The 19,282-nt window shown below is 36.9% G+C and overlaps 2 protein-coding genes across 2 annotated transcripts in view; one reads left to right on the top strand and one right to left on the bottom strand.

The window, feature by feature from the left end:
- Positions 1 to 19,282, top strand: part of MSANTD3 (Myb/SANT DNA binding domain containing 3) — a 108,474-nt gene that overhangs the window by 10,024 nt on the left and 79,168 nt on the right. The window lies entirely within an intron of this gene.
- TEX10 (testis expressed 10) overlaps positions 1 to 19,282 on the bottom strand; it is a 55,860-nt gene that overhangs the window by 30,434 nt on the left and 6,144 nt on the right. Inside the window, exons 4-9 of the mRNA XM_030829841.2 lie at positions 18,968 to 19,211; positions 14,028 to 14,140; positions 4,909 to 5,147; positions 4,046 to 4,181; positions 2,365 to 2,540; positions 518 to 695 (exon numbers count right to left, since the gene is read on the bottom strand). Coding sequence (XP_030685701.2) covers positions 518 to 695; positions 2,365 to 2,540; positions 4,046 to 4,181; positions 4,909 to 5,147; positions 14,028 to 14,140; positions 18,968 to 19,211 — 1,086 coding nt within the window. The remainder of the gene's footprint in view (positions 1 to 517; positions 696 to 2,364; positions 2,541 to 4,045; positions 4,182 to 4,908; positions 5,148 to 14,027; positions 14,141 to 18,967; positions 19,212 to 19,282) is intronic.

Raw genomic sequence — 19,282 nt, 5'->3', positions numbered from 1 at the left:
ATGATATCTCATTGTAGTTTTGATTTGCATTTCTCTAATGATTAATGATGTTGAGCATTCTTTCATGTGTTTGTTGGCAGTCTGTATATCTTCTTTGGAGAAATGTCTATTTAGGTCTTCTGCCCATTTTTGGATTGGGTTGTTTGTTTTTTTGTTATTGAGCTGCATGAGCTGCTTGTAAATTAATCCTTTGTCAGTTGCTTCATTTGCAAATATTTTCTCCCATTCTGAGGGTAGTCTTTTGGTCTTGTTTATGGTTTCTTACTGCATACTTTTGATAATTTTAACCCTTGTTCCAATCCTCCTACACAAGTCACTAAACAAATAATGTGAAACAGTCTTACTCTAGTGAACTTCCTCTAATAATAGTATCGACAGTTTTAACTGTTGCATTAAGAGCAAATGAAGGGAGGAGCAGTATTTTAAAAAGCCTCTATAGTTCATGAATTGCCAGTAAAAGGACAGAGGGTGGGGGGAAGATTATACACTTAAAATACAGCTCACTTGAGCATGCTACCTCATGTGCAGTATCCCGATAAGCATGGCAGCCAAACTTGAACTGAGTCTTCCCATAATACAGCAACGACTTAACCGAGAAAGCAAATCAGCAGGCAGACTGGGTAGAAAATATACAAGCTGGACCAAAAGCTGTTGAGACTCTGCTGGGAGAACCACCACAGTGCCTTCTTGTGGATCTAGTGGGGTAAGAAGATAAGTTAAACTAAAAAAGATATACAAACCAGAGTTAATAAAGCAGATTAAGTGATTATTTTCACTGTGTTATGTTGAATTCTAATACATCAATTACATGGAAAAAAGTTTTTTCACAAAGCATGTATGTATGGCTTAAGGTACTGTCTAGAGTAAAACACTGAATACATCATTATTTAAAGATATGTTTAACACTCTATTAATTTCATAACATTCAAATGTGTTATCTGAAATAAAAACTATGACGTGGTTAACGGGATTGGAGACAAAGCGAAACGGTAAAAAACAAGCACTTCTGCCAAACAGTGATAATTATATATCGACTTAAAGCCAAAGACCTATCTGTGTACACACACACACATGACCCCACATATGAGCAATACCGAAAAATACAGATTTTAAAATATTACCCACAAAAGGTGGAAACAAACCAATGTCTATCACCTAATGAATGGATAAATATAAGTGGTATATCCACACAATGGAGTACTACTCAACATTAAAAAGAAATGAAGTACTGATATATGCGATAACATAGGTGAATCCTAAAAACAGTATATTAAGTGAAAGAAGCCAGACTCAAAGGACCCATATTGTATAATTCCATCTATAAAAAATGTCCAGAATAAGCAAATACACAGAGACAGAAAAGAAGATTAGTGGTTGCCAGGAGGTGGGGAAGGATAAAGTAGGGAGGGACTTACTAATGGTACAGTTTCTTTTTGGGGTGATAAAAATATTCTGGAATTAGATAATGAACACTATTGCACAATCATGGGACTATGTTAAAAAATCAAAGAATTGTACATTGTAAAATGGCAAATTTTACGGTATATGAATTATATCCCAATAATAAATATAAATTATATATATGTATGTATCCTAGTATGCTTTATTGATATTTTTGCTTAAAAAAATGAAAGTTTCAGTGATGAATAAAAAAAGTTATTAATAGATGAAAGTCATACAAGATATCCATTATGGTTAAGTAAGTAAAATTTGCCACCAAAGCTTCAAAGGAATTTTATAAAAATACGTCATCAGTTTTGAATTTGTGAATAACATGTGGCTTAAAAGACAATTTAAGGGGCTTCCCTGGTGGCGCAGTGGTTAAGAATCCGCCTGCCAATGCAGGGGACACGGGTTCAATCCCTGGTCTGGGAAGATCCCACATGCTGCGGAGCAACTAAGCCCGTGCGCCACAACTACTGAGCCTGCACTCTAGAGCCCACGAGCCACAACTACTGAGCCCGAGTGCCACAACTACTAAAGCCTGCATGCCTACAGCCCACGCTCTGCAACAAGAGAAGCCACCACAATGAGAAGCCCACGCACCACAACGAAGAGTAACCCCTACTCGCTGCAACTAGAGAAAGCCCGCACACAGCAACAGAGATCCAAAGCAGACAAAAATACATAAATTTTAAAAAAAGAATTCAAGAAGCATCTATAACCATTAATTTCTAGAACTATTCTAATAGATAATACTACTGAAAATGAATTTACTGTTTGATGTTTTGTTAATTTTCCCATGGTATAATTAATTTATAATAATTTAAAGGAAAAGCAAACCTAAAGAGCTCCCCCTTTGAAACGTCTTTCCTAAATTGGGGTAGACCAATTATTACTTACATAGTTAAACAAAACTCTTACCATAGATTCGGAGAGCAGTAACTTGTAAACTTTTTAGTAATTCTTTATTTGCTCGTGCTGCAGCGGTATGGATAATGTCAATAAGCTGTGTTGAGAGCTCAGGGTTTCGGGAGCCAAGATGAGCAAGTTGCAATGGTAAACCAGCCAACCAACGGGATAACACTTTACTACGATACCTAAGGTCAAGGAAAAACGAAATAAAGTGTAATTTTCAAAGACAATGGAAATTAATTTAAACAAAGAATATTTTTAACTTAAAACACCACACAAAGTGACAAATCATCTACCAATAACACCACATTTACTTATTTAAACATGTGAGAGCCTACAAGATGGCCAGCATCATTTATTTAGCTATAGCAGTTTCTAAAGTTTTACCCACTATATTAAAAGTTCATGTGATTTGCGGCAGTATGTAAACTGTATTTTTATCTTAAAGGACACAGACACTACTTAACTCTTCGTGAACTATTTAAACTAGTTAGCGTTAATTATTACACTACATTAAGTCATTGATGCATTCAGTGTAGGGTGCCCCCACATTAAATGACTTCAAACTTGTGTTATTTCATATTTCAGTTCTTTTATATACTTGCTAATGCTCTAATGTCTCCTTACTCAGGTAACAGCAATCACTTTCGCTGTCCCCCTTAGTGACTTAACTAAGCATGACCTTCGTAGTCAGACAGACCTGAACTTAAGTCTCGGTTCCACTGCCCTTAGTTGCATGACACTCACCAGATTATTTAACCTAAGAATCCGTTTCCTTCTGTTAAGACAGAAGCCAATAGTACCTACACTTCAAATATGAGTATTGAGAGATTAAGAAAAGCACCTGACTTACAGTAAAGACTCAAATACGTTCTAACAACCACCTATGTATCCCGAATCTCTACGTTCCACCCAAACACCTCTTCCTGACTATCCCAAATAAACCTCAAACTCACCATAACAAAAACCTGATTCCTTAGTTCTATTCTTTGTGTTGTCTATTTCAGCTGGTAGCACCAAACTAAGCCAGAAACCTTCTCATCTTTTACTGCCCTCATTTTTTAAAAATCTACTGAAATATTTTTAACATACAGTATTATATGTTAGTTTCAGGTATATACTACATAATAATTTGACATATGCATACATTACAAATGATCACCATGATAAGTCACCATTAGTCCCCATATGAAGTTATTACAGTATTATTATTCCTTTTGCTATATATTACATCCCCATGGCTTATTTACTTTATAACTAAGTCTGTAGCTCTTAATCCCCTTCACCCATTTCACACCTCCTCTTCTACTGCCCTCATTCTTATACCGTATGTCTCAAATATGTCACTAAGGACCAGCAGTTAAACCTCCATAATTTTTATGGGAGGCAAAAGAAAAGGCTGAGGCTGCTACAGGTTGTTCCAACTGCCCTTTAGCTGTTAAGTGGACAAGTGGAAATATATGCTCAAAGAGACTTTTATCTGCTCAGTTATGCATACAAAGATTACTGGCACTATTATGTATGCTTCTTTATAAAATTAAATTTCTTCTCTTTTCTTAAATGCAACCAAATAGGATATAAAGAGTGAATTTCTCCAAAGATTTAATCACCCCATCTAGTCTATTATTTAAAAAGACTACAAAATAACTTGGTGAGAAAAAGAAAGGCAAAATAACAAAGGAAACTTTACCTGACTCTGTAAGATCTCAGTTCTTCTTTTTGATAGATTTTACTGAAAAACTTCAGTAACAGAGTCCGAACTGGAAGGAGAAGGCCTCTCTGCTGATACAGTGTATAAACTGCCTTAATAAGAGACTCCGTAGCCTCTAAAAAAAAGAAAAAAACTGCATATGATTCAAAAATGTTTCTTCAACAGCCCCCTAATTCTAAAAAGCACAAAAGTACTTTACTTTGCTCCTATGACAAAGCAGACCTTAGACACAAACTGATGACTACTGTCAAAATCCTACAGTAATAGCCTGACTAATACGAAAGTCAAACCAACCAGAGACTGCAGAGTAAATTTTCCTAAGAGACAACAAACCTAGGCAGGGATGACAAAAACCAGACTAGAAAGGTGGATAAGCTGGAAACCAAACAGGAAAGCTCTGTTTCTGAATGAAAAGAATTAGTAAGTCACACTAAAAACTGACTTAATGCAACATAACTTCAAGCTACAAGAAAGGTAAAAAGATAAGCAGGATTCATCAATTTCTAGTCAAATTACATCAGAAGAGTATTTCTTCATCATTAGACTCACTGTCATTTCATCTTAATAACACCTACCTCCTTTCACTCCAACTCTGTAATCTAGTAGAAATCCTACCAATTAACTTCAGAGTGGACCTACTCACTGAGAAAGGGATGCTCCGAGCCATAAACCATTTCAGTGTTCAAGTAGATATTCCTTTATAATTATGCTAGCTACCTTTCGTGGCTTGAATGTAAATAACTTGACTACGTGAAATGTTTGAAAGTCATTAACTCAAAGCTAGACTCTAAATAGCATGCATAAGAGCTCCTCTTATATAAGGACAAAGCAGTAACACCTACCTCTGTTTGGTTGTATCTGCATTAACCTCCATGAGACCCCAAGCAATCTGTTCAGCTGCTTACTATTTAGCCTAAAGCCATCTTCAAGGGTCTCTGTTACAAATTTCCTTATCATTTCTATCCAATTGGAATCCTTCTGCAAAGTTGAGGCATTTGCCAGGGAGACCATGATATCAGACAGTGTTAAATTCAGTAAGAGATGATCTACATTATTGGAGAGAATCGTGCAATGCTTGATGCTAAAAACAAACAAAGACACACACATCTCTAAGTGTTATATCTACCATGCCTGCTTCACTTAGAATACTTAAAATAATCAGTGGGTCAAAAAATGTTCCTCCTAGGATAAACTGCCAAGAAGTCGGGAATATAAAGCCACTGTTTTGTAAATAAACCATTCATTATGAAATCAGGCTTGTTAAGACACAAAGAATGCATATTGTTCAGTTCATTACCCAAGCTGCTATTCACACAAAAAGTAACATTGCCTGGTAATCCTAGATGTAACTTGGAGGTAAGAAGACATGAAAACCTCAACACACTTGGAAGATTTTCTTTAAGCAGATACTTATATTAGGATGGAGGTCACAGTAGACCTTGATTTTGCTTCTAACTCAGTTTGACTTAACAGAAACACTAATTTCTCCCAGCCACAATTTCCTTATGTGTGAAATAGGAGACTGGTCCAGATAAGCACTATTCTGAAACGACTTAATTTTATGACTCACATATTAAAATCACTTTTTTCTAGCCAAATAAAACACATTTCTTTCAAAGCTTCAAAGAAATTTCAAAAAAAAAAAACTTTAAATAGAATATCTTAACAAAATTTGCAACTTAGGATATAAATACTTATTTCAGGCTACAATGTATTCAACAGCAGAGTCTACTTATTTTCATGTTCAGAAACATGTACAGTTGATTAAAGTTTTTAAAAACCTCAAACTAACTTATTTTAAAAGAAAAAGTTAATCCTGGATTAGGCATGCAAGGACATAGTAGTAAGCCACAAATACATGGGAAGGAAAATTTTAAAAATCTGGTGCTATCAGGGGATCAAATGTAGGGCTAGGAATGACAAATGAGCCTAAAAAGGTAAAATGGGACCAGATAACAAAGAGTTGAAGGCTAAGGACACTGAAATCAACTCTGCAGGCACGGGAGTAACATGGTTGAAAAGTTGTTTCAGGTGGATAATTCTGCAGATGGAAAAGAAAAAATCAGAGTTACAAGACTCTAAACAAAGAAGCAGTTGTATGTCTATTTGAGCAATACAGGCAAGACACGACAAGTGCAAGAACCAATGTTGGTACAGATTGGGAGAAAGGGGGACATTTAGGAAGAATAAAAATTAGCTGGATTTGAAGTCTGCTTAAATGTATACATGTATGTGAGTTTTGGGATGATGAGGATTGGAAGAATCGAGGGTTCTAGCACTGCTGACTGGGAAATGGAGATGAAGTAGCAGAGAGGAGCAAATATCCAGAAAATAAATTCTACCTTTAACATGTTGAGCTTAAAGTGTCTCTGGTATAAATCCAGGCAGAGATGGCCATCAAACAACTCAATGTATAAGTCTGACACTGGAGGGAAGAGTCTGAACTATTCAAATAGAAATTACCCACATGACCACTCCTAACTACAAAAGAAGTTGGGAAATCTAGTTTTTATTTTGTGTAGTCATATGCCCAACTAAAACCTGGAAATTCCATCACTAGGAGAGGGGAGAATGAATGAAAGCTGAGACAGACAACTAGCAATCTATACCACAAACCCAAAATTACTAGTAGGTTCTCTTTGGCAAACTGCTCAGCGCCCAAAACCAAGGCACATTTTACACTAACTAGACCACACAAAAACTCAATTGCAACATTTCTTCAACAAAGGTAAAGCTTTCCAAGATCTACCTAAGTTTATCTCAAGCAACATAATCTATTACTGTCTGGAAGGTCTCAGTCAACACTGCAAACTTGGGAGAATTCATCCTGCTCCTCCAATAATTTATACCAAATTTTAAAGTCTAAAAATAAGCCGACCACCAATTCTATAAGGGAGGCAGGCCACTGGGGAAACTCTCATTTTCAATGACACAGCAGGTAATTAGAACTAATCCCCTTCCTGAAAATAACTTTTAAAAGCTGGATGAAATAGTTTTTAACAACTCAAAAGCATTCAAGAGCTAACAAGATAATGAACACTTACTGGGTCCCCAAATCTAAAATAAAGCAAGACCTGAGGGCAACTGCCAATTCCAAAGAAAAGGCTGGAAAAATGAAGTAACCTTTTAGAGGCCTCACAGGGAAAAGTCACACAAAGCCCAGGGCCTGCCAAACATGGGGACTTTCATATATTACCCCTACTTCAAGCTGGACCCTTAAGGGCCTCCCTTCCAGGGTAAAGGTGAACTGGAAGTAAAAACAGCTCTTACATAAAACTTAATCCCAGTTTTGCATCATCTCAGCAGCCAAAGTAACGATTTTTCCCCAACTAGATCTGTAGAGTCAACGCAATTCCAATCAAAATCCCAGCAAGTTATTTTGTAGTTATCGACAAAGTGATTCTAAAGTTTATACAGAAAGGCAAAAACCTAGACTACCCAAGACTGAAGCAGAACAAAGTTGGAGGACTCATACTACTCAATTTCAAGACTTACTATACAACTACAGTAATCAAGACAGCATGGTACTGGTGAAAGAACAGATAAATATAGGTTAATGGAAGAGCTCTAAAATAGGCCTACAAAGTATAGTCAACTGATGATCTTAGACAAAGGAGCAGAAGCAACCCAATGGAGAAAGGATAGTCTTTTCAACAAATGATGCTGGAATAACTGCACAGAAAGTCTAAAACTGAAAAATAAAAACAGAAAATAAATTCAACAAATATATGTTTGAATACAACTGAACAAAACTAAAAAATTAAAACCTGGAAGATATGAGATAAAGACAAGAGAAATAGGTAAAAAATTCAGCAATCAGGTCTAACATACATTCAGTTAGAGTCTTTAAAGGAAAGGAGAAAAATGGCACTACAGCAATTTCTCACCTGTGGTCTATTAAATGTGCAATAGCATCACGCTTTAAAAAAATGTACATATCTTAATTTAAAAATACTTTATTGGTAAAAAATGCTAACCACCATCTGTGGCTTCATTGAGTCACAGTAGTAACATCAAAGATCAGTGATCACAGATCACTATAACAAATATAATAATGAAGAAGTTAAAAATATTCCAAGAATTACCAAAATGTGACAGAGAGACATGAATGAAGTGTGCAAATGCTGTTAGAAAAATGACGCCAACAGACTTGCTCAATGCAGGGTTGCCGCAAACCTTCAATTTATAAAAAATTATGCACTATCTGCCAAGGGCAAAGAAGCAAAACAAGCTTGTACAACACATTCAACAAATTTCTTTTTACTAAGTAACCTTTTATACTGTTCCAGATGATCTTTCCTTTTAGCCTTAACAAACATTTCTGTTCAATTACAGGAAGCCCAGATTTCTTCTATAGATGAAACTGCAAGTCAATTTCCTTTTGATTTCTGCTTAAGTACAGTTAACCCTTGAACAACATGGATCTGAACTGTGTGGGACCACCTATACACAGATTGTTTTCAATAAATACGAACTACAGTTACTACACAATCCCCAGTTGGTTGAATATGAGGATGTGGAACCAAGGATATGAAGGGCTGACTGTAAAGTTCTCTGCGGATTTTCCACTGCACAGAGGGGTCAGCACCCCAACCCCAGAGCTGTTCAAGGGTCGACTGTACTCAATTCCTACTGCACTGTCTTTCTCTGGGGCTTATTCTATCCTCGGGTTCCCACGAAGAATCTATCTGTTAGTACATTTTCCTAAAATGTAATCATTCACATACTGTATGAACTATTATTTACCCACTATGTTTAATATAGCTCACTTTTCAAAAACAAGTATTTCGGGCTTCCCTGTGGCGCAGTGGTTGAGGATCTGCCTGCCAATGCAGGGGACACGGGTTCGAGCCCTGGTCTGGGAAGATCCCACATGCCACAGACCAACTAGGCCCATGAGCCACAACTACTGAGCCTGCATGTCTGGAGCCTGGGCTCCGCAACAAGAGAGGCCGCAACAGTGAGAGGCCCGCGCACCGTGATGAAGAGTGGTCCCCGCTCGCCGCAACTAGAGAAAGCCCTCGCACAGAAACAAAGACCCAACACAGCCAAAAATTAATTAATTTTTTAAAAAATAATAAAAAAGTATTTCTAAAAGAAACTTTCTATCACTACCATAAAGAGAAAATCAGCCTCTCCCAATACACTTTGCAATAGATCCCAACCACCCAACCACCACTTAGTTAATCTCAACTTGCTAAATCAAAGCAATCCCTCTGAAAAAATAAATTTATTTTCCCAGCACACTGGAAAATCTTCCCAACTATTAGGCTACTCTAGTCAGCAGTGAACTTTTCCCTCTCACAAGCTGATTCATAAGGCAAAGGCAAGACTTAGCTGTTATCTGTTCCCAGCACATATGCGAATTACCTGATTAGAATAATCACCATATAAATTAATAAAGGATGAGTACAAGAAGAAAGCTTTCTTAAAGACCACTCAACTACAATGAATTTTAAAAATGTCACTATTTTCAGTAACGCCAAAGTTATAACCTTTGATACACACAAAAGAACTGAAAGCAGGGATTGGAACAGCTATTTGGAGACCAATATTCATAGCAGCATAATTCACAACAGCCAAAAGGTAGAAACCACCCACATGTCCATTGACAGATGAATAGATAATATATGATATATACATACAATGGAAGATGATTTAGCCTTAAAAAGTAATGAAAACGTGGAAGCAACCAAGAAGTTCTTCAATAAGTGAATGGATAAACACATCCATATAACGGAATATTATTTAGCACTAAAAAGAAATGAGCTATCAAACCATGAAAAAAACATGGGGGAAGGTAGGATGAATAGGCAAAGCACAGAGGATTTTTAGGACAGTGAAAATATCATGTATGATACTATAATGGCAGGTACGTGTCATTACACATTTGTCAAAACTCACAGCATGTACAATACCAATAGTGAACCCTAACATAAACTATGGACTTTGAGTGTTAATGTGTCAACATAGGTTCATAGATTACAACACATATGTAACTGTGGGGTGGGACGCCAACAATGAGGGAGGCTATGCAACTGTGGGGGCAGGAGTAGTACAGTATATGAGAACTTTATTCTTTCTGTTCAATTTTACTATGAATCTAAAACTGCTCTAAAAAATAAACTCCATTTAAAAAAAAAAAGGAATGAAATGCTAGTAGTGCTACAACATGAATAAACCTTGAGATATCATGGTAAGAGAAATTAAGCCAGACACCAAACAATATTGTATGCTTCTACTGATATGAGGCACCTAAAAAAGTCAAATTAATAGAAGCAAAAAAGTAGAAGAGTGGTTCCCAGGAGCTGGGGGAAGGGGAGCATGGGGAGTTACTGCTTAACGTGTACTGAGTTTCAGTTTGGGAACATGAAAAAGTTCTAGAGATGGATGGTGGTGGTGGTTGTACAACAATGGGAATGTATTTAATGCCACTCAACTATACAATTAAAAATGGTTAAAATGCTAAATTTTACGTTATATATATTTTACCACAATAATAATAAACAACATCCTTTGTAACGCTGCATTTCAACCTAAGATTTAAAAAATTTAGACATCATGTCAAATATTAACTGGGAGTACATGAGTAAGTATGAAGACCACTGGCCTAGACCATTGTTGGCTCCCCTAACTTTAACTCATGTTGCCCTCCACAGGCTATCTGCTAAATATTCAATGCACTACCTTATGGAAGTATTTTGGCCAACTCAATACAGTAGCAGCCTGTGCTCCCTAAAAACAAATCACTGGGGAAATTTACGAAGAATAAATTATACTGCCAATTCACTTTTGTTAAAAATTCCACAATTTTACCACCTCAGCCTCTTCATATCCTTTTTTCACCTTTTGTATCTTGGCACAAACCACTTCATCAGGACAGCGTTCCCTAGGACTCTATTCCCCCCCCGCCCCCCATGAAAGACCAGCTTCTTATCATATACTCTTATATTACCCTACATTCTTTTTCACTGATCTTATCACAGTCACTGAAAAGAATCATAGAAATAAAGTCTCCCTCACTAGACTGTACTCCATGAGAACTGGCCTACCTATCTCCTTTTCCACTAAATGCTCAGCACCTGGTATAGTAACTGCCTTAAACATTTTAAGTGTCCAGTAAAGTGAATAATGACAGTATACCAATATACTCTTGAATAATTTACTTACATTTAATGGTCTACCAAATTCCAAACATTCTAACCATTATTCAATCTCATTTTGATGAAAATTATATCTGAAACCTCTTACTGGACAAAATATACACACACACAATTCAAGAGTTCAAGGATATTCTAAAGCTTATCCACACACCTGATTAAAAACTTTTGCTTTAGTAAGAAAATTGTAACTGGAGGAAACAAACCCTAACAACCTACTTGCTCAAGAAAGTATCTCCCTATTTGATTCTCTGTCCCCTCCAACTCCAGAAACTCTAAATTAATATTCCTAAAACGTGGTTTTGATCCAACCAATAGTCTTCAATACCAAAAGGATCAAGGATGAAAGATAAAGGAAGTTCAGAGACAAGAAATGACTTTCAGCATCAAGGCTAGTCAAGAGCAGAAACCAGATTTGACCCAGATCGGTCCCATGTTCATTACCTAACCCTACAGCTTTCTCATATGCTATCTCCTCCAGTTAGTGTAATCTCTCCTCCCTTGCTTCACTTCTGCCTGCTAAAATCATATCCATGCTCAAATACCACCCTCTAACACAGCTTTGTCTGTTTATCCTAACAAGGATGTTTCTTCCTATGAATTCCTACAGCACTTAATTGTAAAGTTCTAATGACACTTACATACGCCTTGTGTTAAATATGTAAATTCACTTATTCTCCTGCAAGTTACTGAGCTATTGTTTCTCAGCTTCAAAACCACCCTTCTACACTCTGCTTTGTGATCCTGGAACTGAGCCACATTTTTTCCTTTACAGCTGGCTTCTTGTTAGGCTCTGCCAATAAGGGAGTACTAGAGACTGGAAAGCTGTAAGAGGAAAATGGGACACTTTCCTTTCTGTTTGCTTCCTAGTCCTACTTTTGCTTCCCTTTGCCACCAGTGCAACCCAACAACTCTTCTAGAAGCCAGCAGCAGTTCATTCTAGTAGCCACAGTTGGTTCCACTTTGTGGTTTTTCTGACACAGAACCAGCATCATCATGCCCCTAGAAATACCAGCACCAGCCAGCCAGAACCCCTGTTGCCAAATCCTGGACCCCTGCCCCACAGGGCCGCTCTTGTGATCTCAAAGACATTAGCACCAGCTGAGCACCAACCCCTTCCTAGAGGTCTAAGCTTTGGCTCCAGACAGGCTTTCCTCCAAACTTCTTCCCCTCTTCTCTTTGTTCTCCCAATCTAGAGGCAGTAGCCGCTTCCTGTAGGCGCTACCTCCACAATACCTTACTGTTCCCTTTCGTCTTTCCACTTCTTTAATACCTAGTTAAAAACTGTTTGTAGGGCTTCCCTGGTGGCGCAGTGGTTGAGAGTCCGCCTGCGGATGCAGGGGACACGGGTTCGTGCCCCGGTCCGGGAAGATCCCACATGCCGCGGAGCCTGCGCATCCGGAACCTGTGCTCCGCAACGGGAGAGGCCACAACAGTGAGAGGCCCGCATACCGCAAAAAAAAAAACTGTTTGTATTAAATTCTCTGTTAAAATCACTGGTGTGATTTCCATCTTCTGACTAGACCATGACACACTCTTTTATCAATTTTAAGACTTTGTACCGATTTTAGCAATTTATGAAATCACTTAAGAGAACAAGGAGTATACCTTAAGACATCTGATTATCTGTCATAATACTTTGCAACCAAAATAATTAGTGAATGAATGAAAAGTTCATCTGCCTACAATAGACTTATCTCTAGACTTATCACTTCTGAGCATATCCTCTGAACTCTGCTCCATGAGCCTGATTCTCCACATAGTTTCTTTCTCTTGATAAATTTAAGAACCTTCTGACAGACTTCAAGATCCCTTCAAGTGTTTGCTCATGGTGGGGAACTGCACCTTTTGTGTTCTAGCTTGTATCTGTTTGTCAATTTTTTTTTTTTAAAAAACCTGTAGATTTTTTTTTAAATTTCTTTATCTTACTTATTTTTGGCTGTGTTGGCTCTTCGTTGCTGTGCGCAGGCTTTCTCTAGATGCAGCGAGCAGGAGCTACTCTTCATTGCGGTGCGCGGGCTTTTTATTACAGTGGCTTCTCTTGTTGCAGAGCATGGGCTCTAGGTGCGCGCGCTTCAGTAGTTGCGGCTCGCAGGCTCTAGAGCGCAGGCGCAGTGGTTGTGGCGCACGGGCTTAGTTGCTCTGCGGCATGTGGGACCTTCCCAGAGCACGGCTCAAACCCCTGTCCCCTGCACTGGCACGCAGATTCTTAACCACTGCGCCACCAGGGAAGCCCTGCTTGTCAAATTTTATCAGACATTTTGTTTTTACATTTATCTGCTCTCACTTGAGGTAAACATTTTAAATAACTTCCAGGCTTACATTTTTTTTTAAACTCCATCTTCTAATCCATAAATTTTTTTTAGAAAAGAGATATATTCTTCTCCAATCATCCCTCTTCCTTCTGGATACTGATATTAGTTTCATTACCAGCTTCCTCATGTACAAATGAACTAATGACCTTTAAGATACTCTCTCACCTGAAGATTCAATAATTACACAGTGCCTCTCACAAATAAACCACCCACCTTGGCAAATTTTATTAAATTCATATCTGCACAATTTGATACCTGACACTCATTTAGCACAAAACATTCACTTTAAAGATTAAAAAAATAAAAGTAAGTAAAATTGGAAGTCCCAGGGCTTAAAGTGACTTGTTCAAGATCAGCCATACTACTGTTTTTATCTCTATTTGATAAAATCTAGATTAAAAACACCTCACAGTATAGAAAGTTCCAGTTTAAAGCTAATTATTTTCTGATAATTTTAGGTTAACCAGTGAAAAAGAATGGCAGTACCTTTTGTTTGTCTCTTTCCTTCTGTGCTTGGTTATTTCTTTTAAGGCATATGGAAAATTACTCATGAAATGGTGTCTGAAATCAGTAAGATAATTCTTTCGAAGCCATGACTCCTAGTAAAATAAGCAAAGATTAGAAAATCTATAAGAAACAACTTAAAATGACAAATAAGACTTTAAGCAGAAATCTAACAACTTGTCAATATTCAACTATAAATTTACCATTATAATACACCTTCTGCTAATGATACAATATGTAAATAAATCTTAAAGTCAGAATAAACTGTTAGGCCATCCAATTTTCATCTTTTTGGTGCTTTTATTTAATTATTTTTACTTGCATTTTATCTGTTTAAAAAGGAGAAAAAAGGGAGGAAGTAAGATTTAAGAAAATTCTGAATCTGAACTAATACAATATTTACAAAATATACAAGAAAATCTTCAACCTAGTGTTCCACTTAACTGTAACTCTATTCCCTAGCAATTCTGTTGCCCATTAAAGGTATTTAACACTTTCACAAAGCAACGCACTTCTCTAAAATTCCTCAGCAGTATTCGTCAATGTATCATTTTCTCCTACTTGAAACACTGTCTTAATTTCAGATTACAACACTCTTATTTCCTGCTATCCACAGAACCAATCATTCCATTTTGCCAGGGACTGAGGGGCTGCTTGGCTTGTGGGATTTGAGGTGCTAAAATAGCTAGTCACCCTACATCTCCTTAGTTACCTTCACTGGATTCTTCTCTTCTCCCCAACCTAAAAATGTGTACTTGACAACTTGCCTTGGACTTCTAACAGGCATCTTAAATTTAAAATGAATAAACTGAACTCTCCTCACAGGTAGTCACACTGTCATTTGAACAATAACATAGGGATCACCCTTGCTCCTCTTTTCTTCACTATGCACACCATCTGTCCTGTTGGCTTTATCAGAATCCAGCTGTTTCTCATCACTTCAACCACTAGCTACCATTCTACTCCAAGCCACCATTACCTCTTACCTAGATTACTGTAACAGCCTCCCAATGGTCTCCCTTCTTTTCGTCTTGCTCCCCCTAAACACAATAATCTACATAGCAGCCAGGGTGATCTTTTAAAACATAAATCACACTTCAAAATAATATAGGGAAGGATAAAGGAAATAGGTGTGTATGTAGGACACAACTAGTCATCCATGGGATCAATGGTCTGCGTTTAGCCTCCAGTTTTGCTAGAGCTGGATAGTGAGCACATGGGAGTTCATTAGTGTTTTATTTAACTTTAATATGTCAAATTTACAAATAAACATAATTTAGATCATGCCACTCCTCTGCTCAAACCCTCCAATGTCTTTTCACCACACTCAGGTTAAAATCCAAACTCTTTACCACAAGGTACCATATGATCTGGCTACTGTCACTTTTTCTCCCTCATCATCTACCATTTTTCAAGTACCTCACTTGCACAGGACTTCCTGCCATTCCTCAAATATGTCAAATTTGTTCTCACTTCAGGGATTTTCACTTGCTGTTCCCTGTGCCTAGAAGGTCCTTCCCACAGGTCTTCACAAAACTTGGTCCTGCACTTCATTCAGTGACATTTAAATATCAAGAAAGCATTTCCTGACCTCCTATTTAAAACAGCTCCCCCCCACTGTTCCATCATACGTTCTCCCTTTACCCCACTTTCATCTTTATTCCTAATAACAACATCATCTATTTGTTTACCATCCATCAACCCCACCAAGAGCTAAGTACTCACCTTGTCAGTCATGTTCATCTCTGTATTCCCAGAGCCTAGAACAGAACCTGGCACACTGCAGAGCAGTGCTATTCAAAAGACCTTTCTGCAATGATGGAGTTGTTCTATATCTATGCTGTCCAGTACAGTAGCCACTGCCACCTGAAGCTATTGAGCACCTGAAATGTGGCTAGTGTTTACTGAGGAACTGAATTTTAATTAATTTAAAGACCCACATTTATACATGCTCAATAAATCTCTGACGCATGATTGCATCTAACTTTTCTTCACAAATTCTAATTTTCATGGTAAAAAGACAATAATGAAACGTTTGGGCAAAAAGTAGCAAGCATTAAAATACAAAGCTAAGGCGCTTCCCTGGTGGCGCAGTGGTTGAGAGTCCACTTGCCGATGCAAGGGACACGGGTTCGTGCCCCGGTCCAGGAAGATCCCACATGCTGCAGAGCGGCTGGGCCCGTAAGCCATGGCAGCTGAGCCTGCGCGTCCGGAGCCTGTGCTCCGCAACGGGAGAGGCCACAACAGTGAGAGGCCCGCATACCGAAGAAAAAAAAAAAAAAAAATACAAAGCTAAGACACAACAAAATTTCTATAGTGTAAAATTATAATACTGACCCGAAGCTATTAATACAGGACTCCAAAAACCAAAGTTAATTAAAAAGTTAATGTTAAATTGTATTTCATTTTTAAAACTAGCTATATATTAAGGATACACACAGTATATCAGAAATAAGCAACCTCAGTAAGGATCTGAGTACTCAACCACTGCAAATAAGATTTAATGTAACTTGAGATTTGTTTTCAAAGCAAAGATGAAAGATTTCAGATTCCTAAAAAGGTTTAAAATACTACTACTTGGATAAAAATGAAATTCCTCAACTTTGCAGCAAAATACGAACACACTACATGCATTTAGCAAAACCTAAAAGTAAGTGGTCAGTGACCCTAAGGTTGCACCTAATACAGACGCCAATTTATCAACAGAAAACGTACACATTTTCTGAGAGAAAAGAGCTACAATTCAGCCTGTGGTACATAATTAGAATTTAAGATCTAGGAATGCCATTTCATTCCTCCTAAAGTCTGAGCTGTTACAGGTCACCCAATACCTTAACTACTAAGCTATAACTGAAGGTGAATGAGAGAGAGGAACTAACAGTGGGAATGGTAACAAAAAATAAACTAATGTGCATTTTAATGTCACCTGATATAACTAATATACATACTTATACTTTGACTCTAAGATAATAGGTCTTACCTTATCTAGTTATTATAGTTCGAAAATAACAAATTTGCCAGGGTAAATTAGCAAATTCTACCTGTGGATGCTTTTAAATGCTATTCCTATTTGAATTAACCACCTCAGTTTATTTCAATTTTATACAGTATCCCAATTCAGTATTCTATATAACCTTCAACAGTCTAGGCAAACCAGTCTTCTGAACTTAGTATCCTATGTTAATGGACTGCTAATAAATACAGTCATAATACCACAGAATAGCTCTGAATATAGCTACTTTAAACATCCATAAAATTAAGGCAGTGTTTAGATCCTTTGTCAGTATCATCTGAATGACAGCAGATGATCCAAAACTAGCACAATTAATGAATTTGCATTTAGTGCTACCATTCTAATTACAAATACTATTACTAAAGCAATAATAAACACTAACCAGTGCCCAGGAAAAAACAAACACCAAAATGCCTGGAATTTTATTTTTCAGCTTTCCGAAAATGAAAAAAAGCCTGGTACTTAAGATCACACTGAATATCATTAGTTTTACTTCTTATCTTAGCCTTTCAAATGAAAATACAGCCATTCAAGACTCCAAATAATGTATATATTTTCTAAGAAGCTGCATGCATTATTACTGTGACTAGCCTAGAATCACAAATTAATTGCCATAAAGGAGAACAAGCTTCACTTTCATAAAATCATATACAATACCCCAATCATGATCATTTTCTTGCCAATTTATGCAATAAATCATAAAACAGGCTCAAAATTATAATCAACAAAATGCCATCCTATTTGAGAAAGCAATTCATAAAACATCCCTACAGAATGATGGGTAATGGGTTAATAGCGATACAGTAAGCTATTAAAAGAAACACACAACTTAGTACGATTCTGTAACGCTCTTCAAGATTACGAAATACTATTATAATTTACCCCAGTCTTATTTTATGTGTCTTACTAACTTGTGAGCTTGAATGAAATAAAAAGAGCTAAATAAAACTAAAAAACTGCCTTGCCAGTTTTGGACGTATGTAGGCAACTTCAAGGATTCACACCTGCCTTGTCAAGTCCTTACAGAAATTCTTCTGTAAAACAGATGCTTCAAGCTTTAGTATTGTTCCTGCAGCTACCCTTTTTAAGGTTAATCACATTAATCCAGCACCAATTAATCTTAGAGCTTGTTCTTCCTTACTTGCTCCATGCACTATATATTATATTCACTACAACATAACACTTTAAAAAAGCCACCAACACTCAATTCTCCCCAAATAGGAGGTAAATTTACTCATCAAGAAACATGTCTTTGCTATCAGCTTTCTAGCAAGAAACTGTCCTATGACTTGGAACTACTTAGGTTAACTTCACTCACACCATATCTACAACTACAGCTTACCTACAGTAAAGGTAACTTTAAGAAATGTTTTCAGATCTTACATCCTTTATCAAGAGAAAACAAAAAAGCATACACTAAGCAAATCTGTGTGTAGCTTCTTCCCTAAAATGTAGTAGTTTAAAAACTTCTCTGGGTTGATTATGAGATCTTCAGTTTGGTCCATTTCTTGCCATTTGGTCAATTTCTTGGTAACATGGCACAAACTGGAAGAGACTATTTAATAAGCCACTTTTTAAATCCTGTAAGAGGTCTCCAGAAACTAGAATGTTCCTACATAATCAATCTGCCATAAACAATACATTGTAACTCTATTGTGAATTACAGCTAATAAAAACAAATGAAATCAAGCACACTGTTATGCATTTCGCTTAAAAATTTAAACATACAGATAATAAACTCACAAAACTGTTTTAATTTGTAGTTTTGAGCAAATGTAAGAAATAAGTTTACAGTTAAACCCTGGGAATTTTTTGGAAAATGCATAACCAATTAATAGTAATATGCTGATTTCTAATTTGTCATGATAAAAGGCATTACTGAGAAAACAAAGAACCTATTAGTTCTCACCAATTTATGGGTCTCATCCTGTTGTTTAGAGAGTTTCCACAGAAGGGAAATAATGTTAAGAACTTGCTGCATAATCTGCAGAGATTCTCGTTCTATACCATTTCCAACAGAAGCAGCTAGTTGTGGAGGCACAGCTTCAATCCAGCACTCAATTAGCAATGGAATTATTATCTCAATAAATCCTTTCAGGTTTTCAGTAGATGACAGGCCTTCATCCACACTGCCTAGTCCTCCAACCAGGTACCTAACAAGGAAAGGTAAGAATAAAAAAATTTTTTAATTTAATTAAAAAATATTATTCCTTGCTTAATTTAA

This window comes from Globicephala melas, chromosome 6 (assembly GCF_963455315.2).
Source record: "Globicephala melas chromosome 6, mGloMel1.2, whole genome shotgun sequence".
Lineage (NCBI taxonomy): Eukaryota > Metazoa > Chordata > Mammalia > Artiodactyla > Delphinidae > Globicephala > Globicephala melas.
This window is presented reverse-complemented; position numbering and strand designations above follow the sequence as displayed.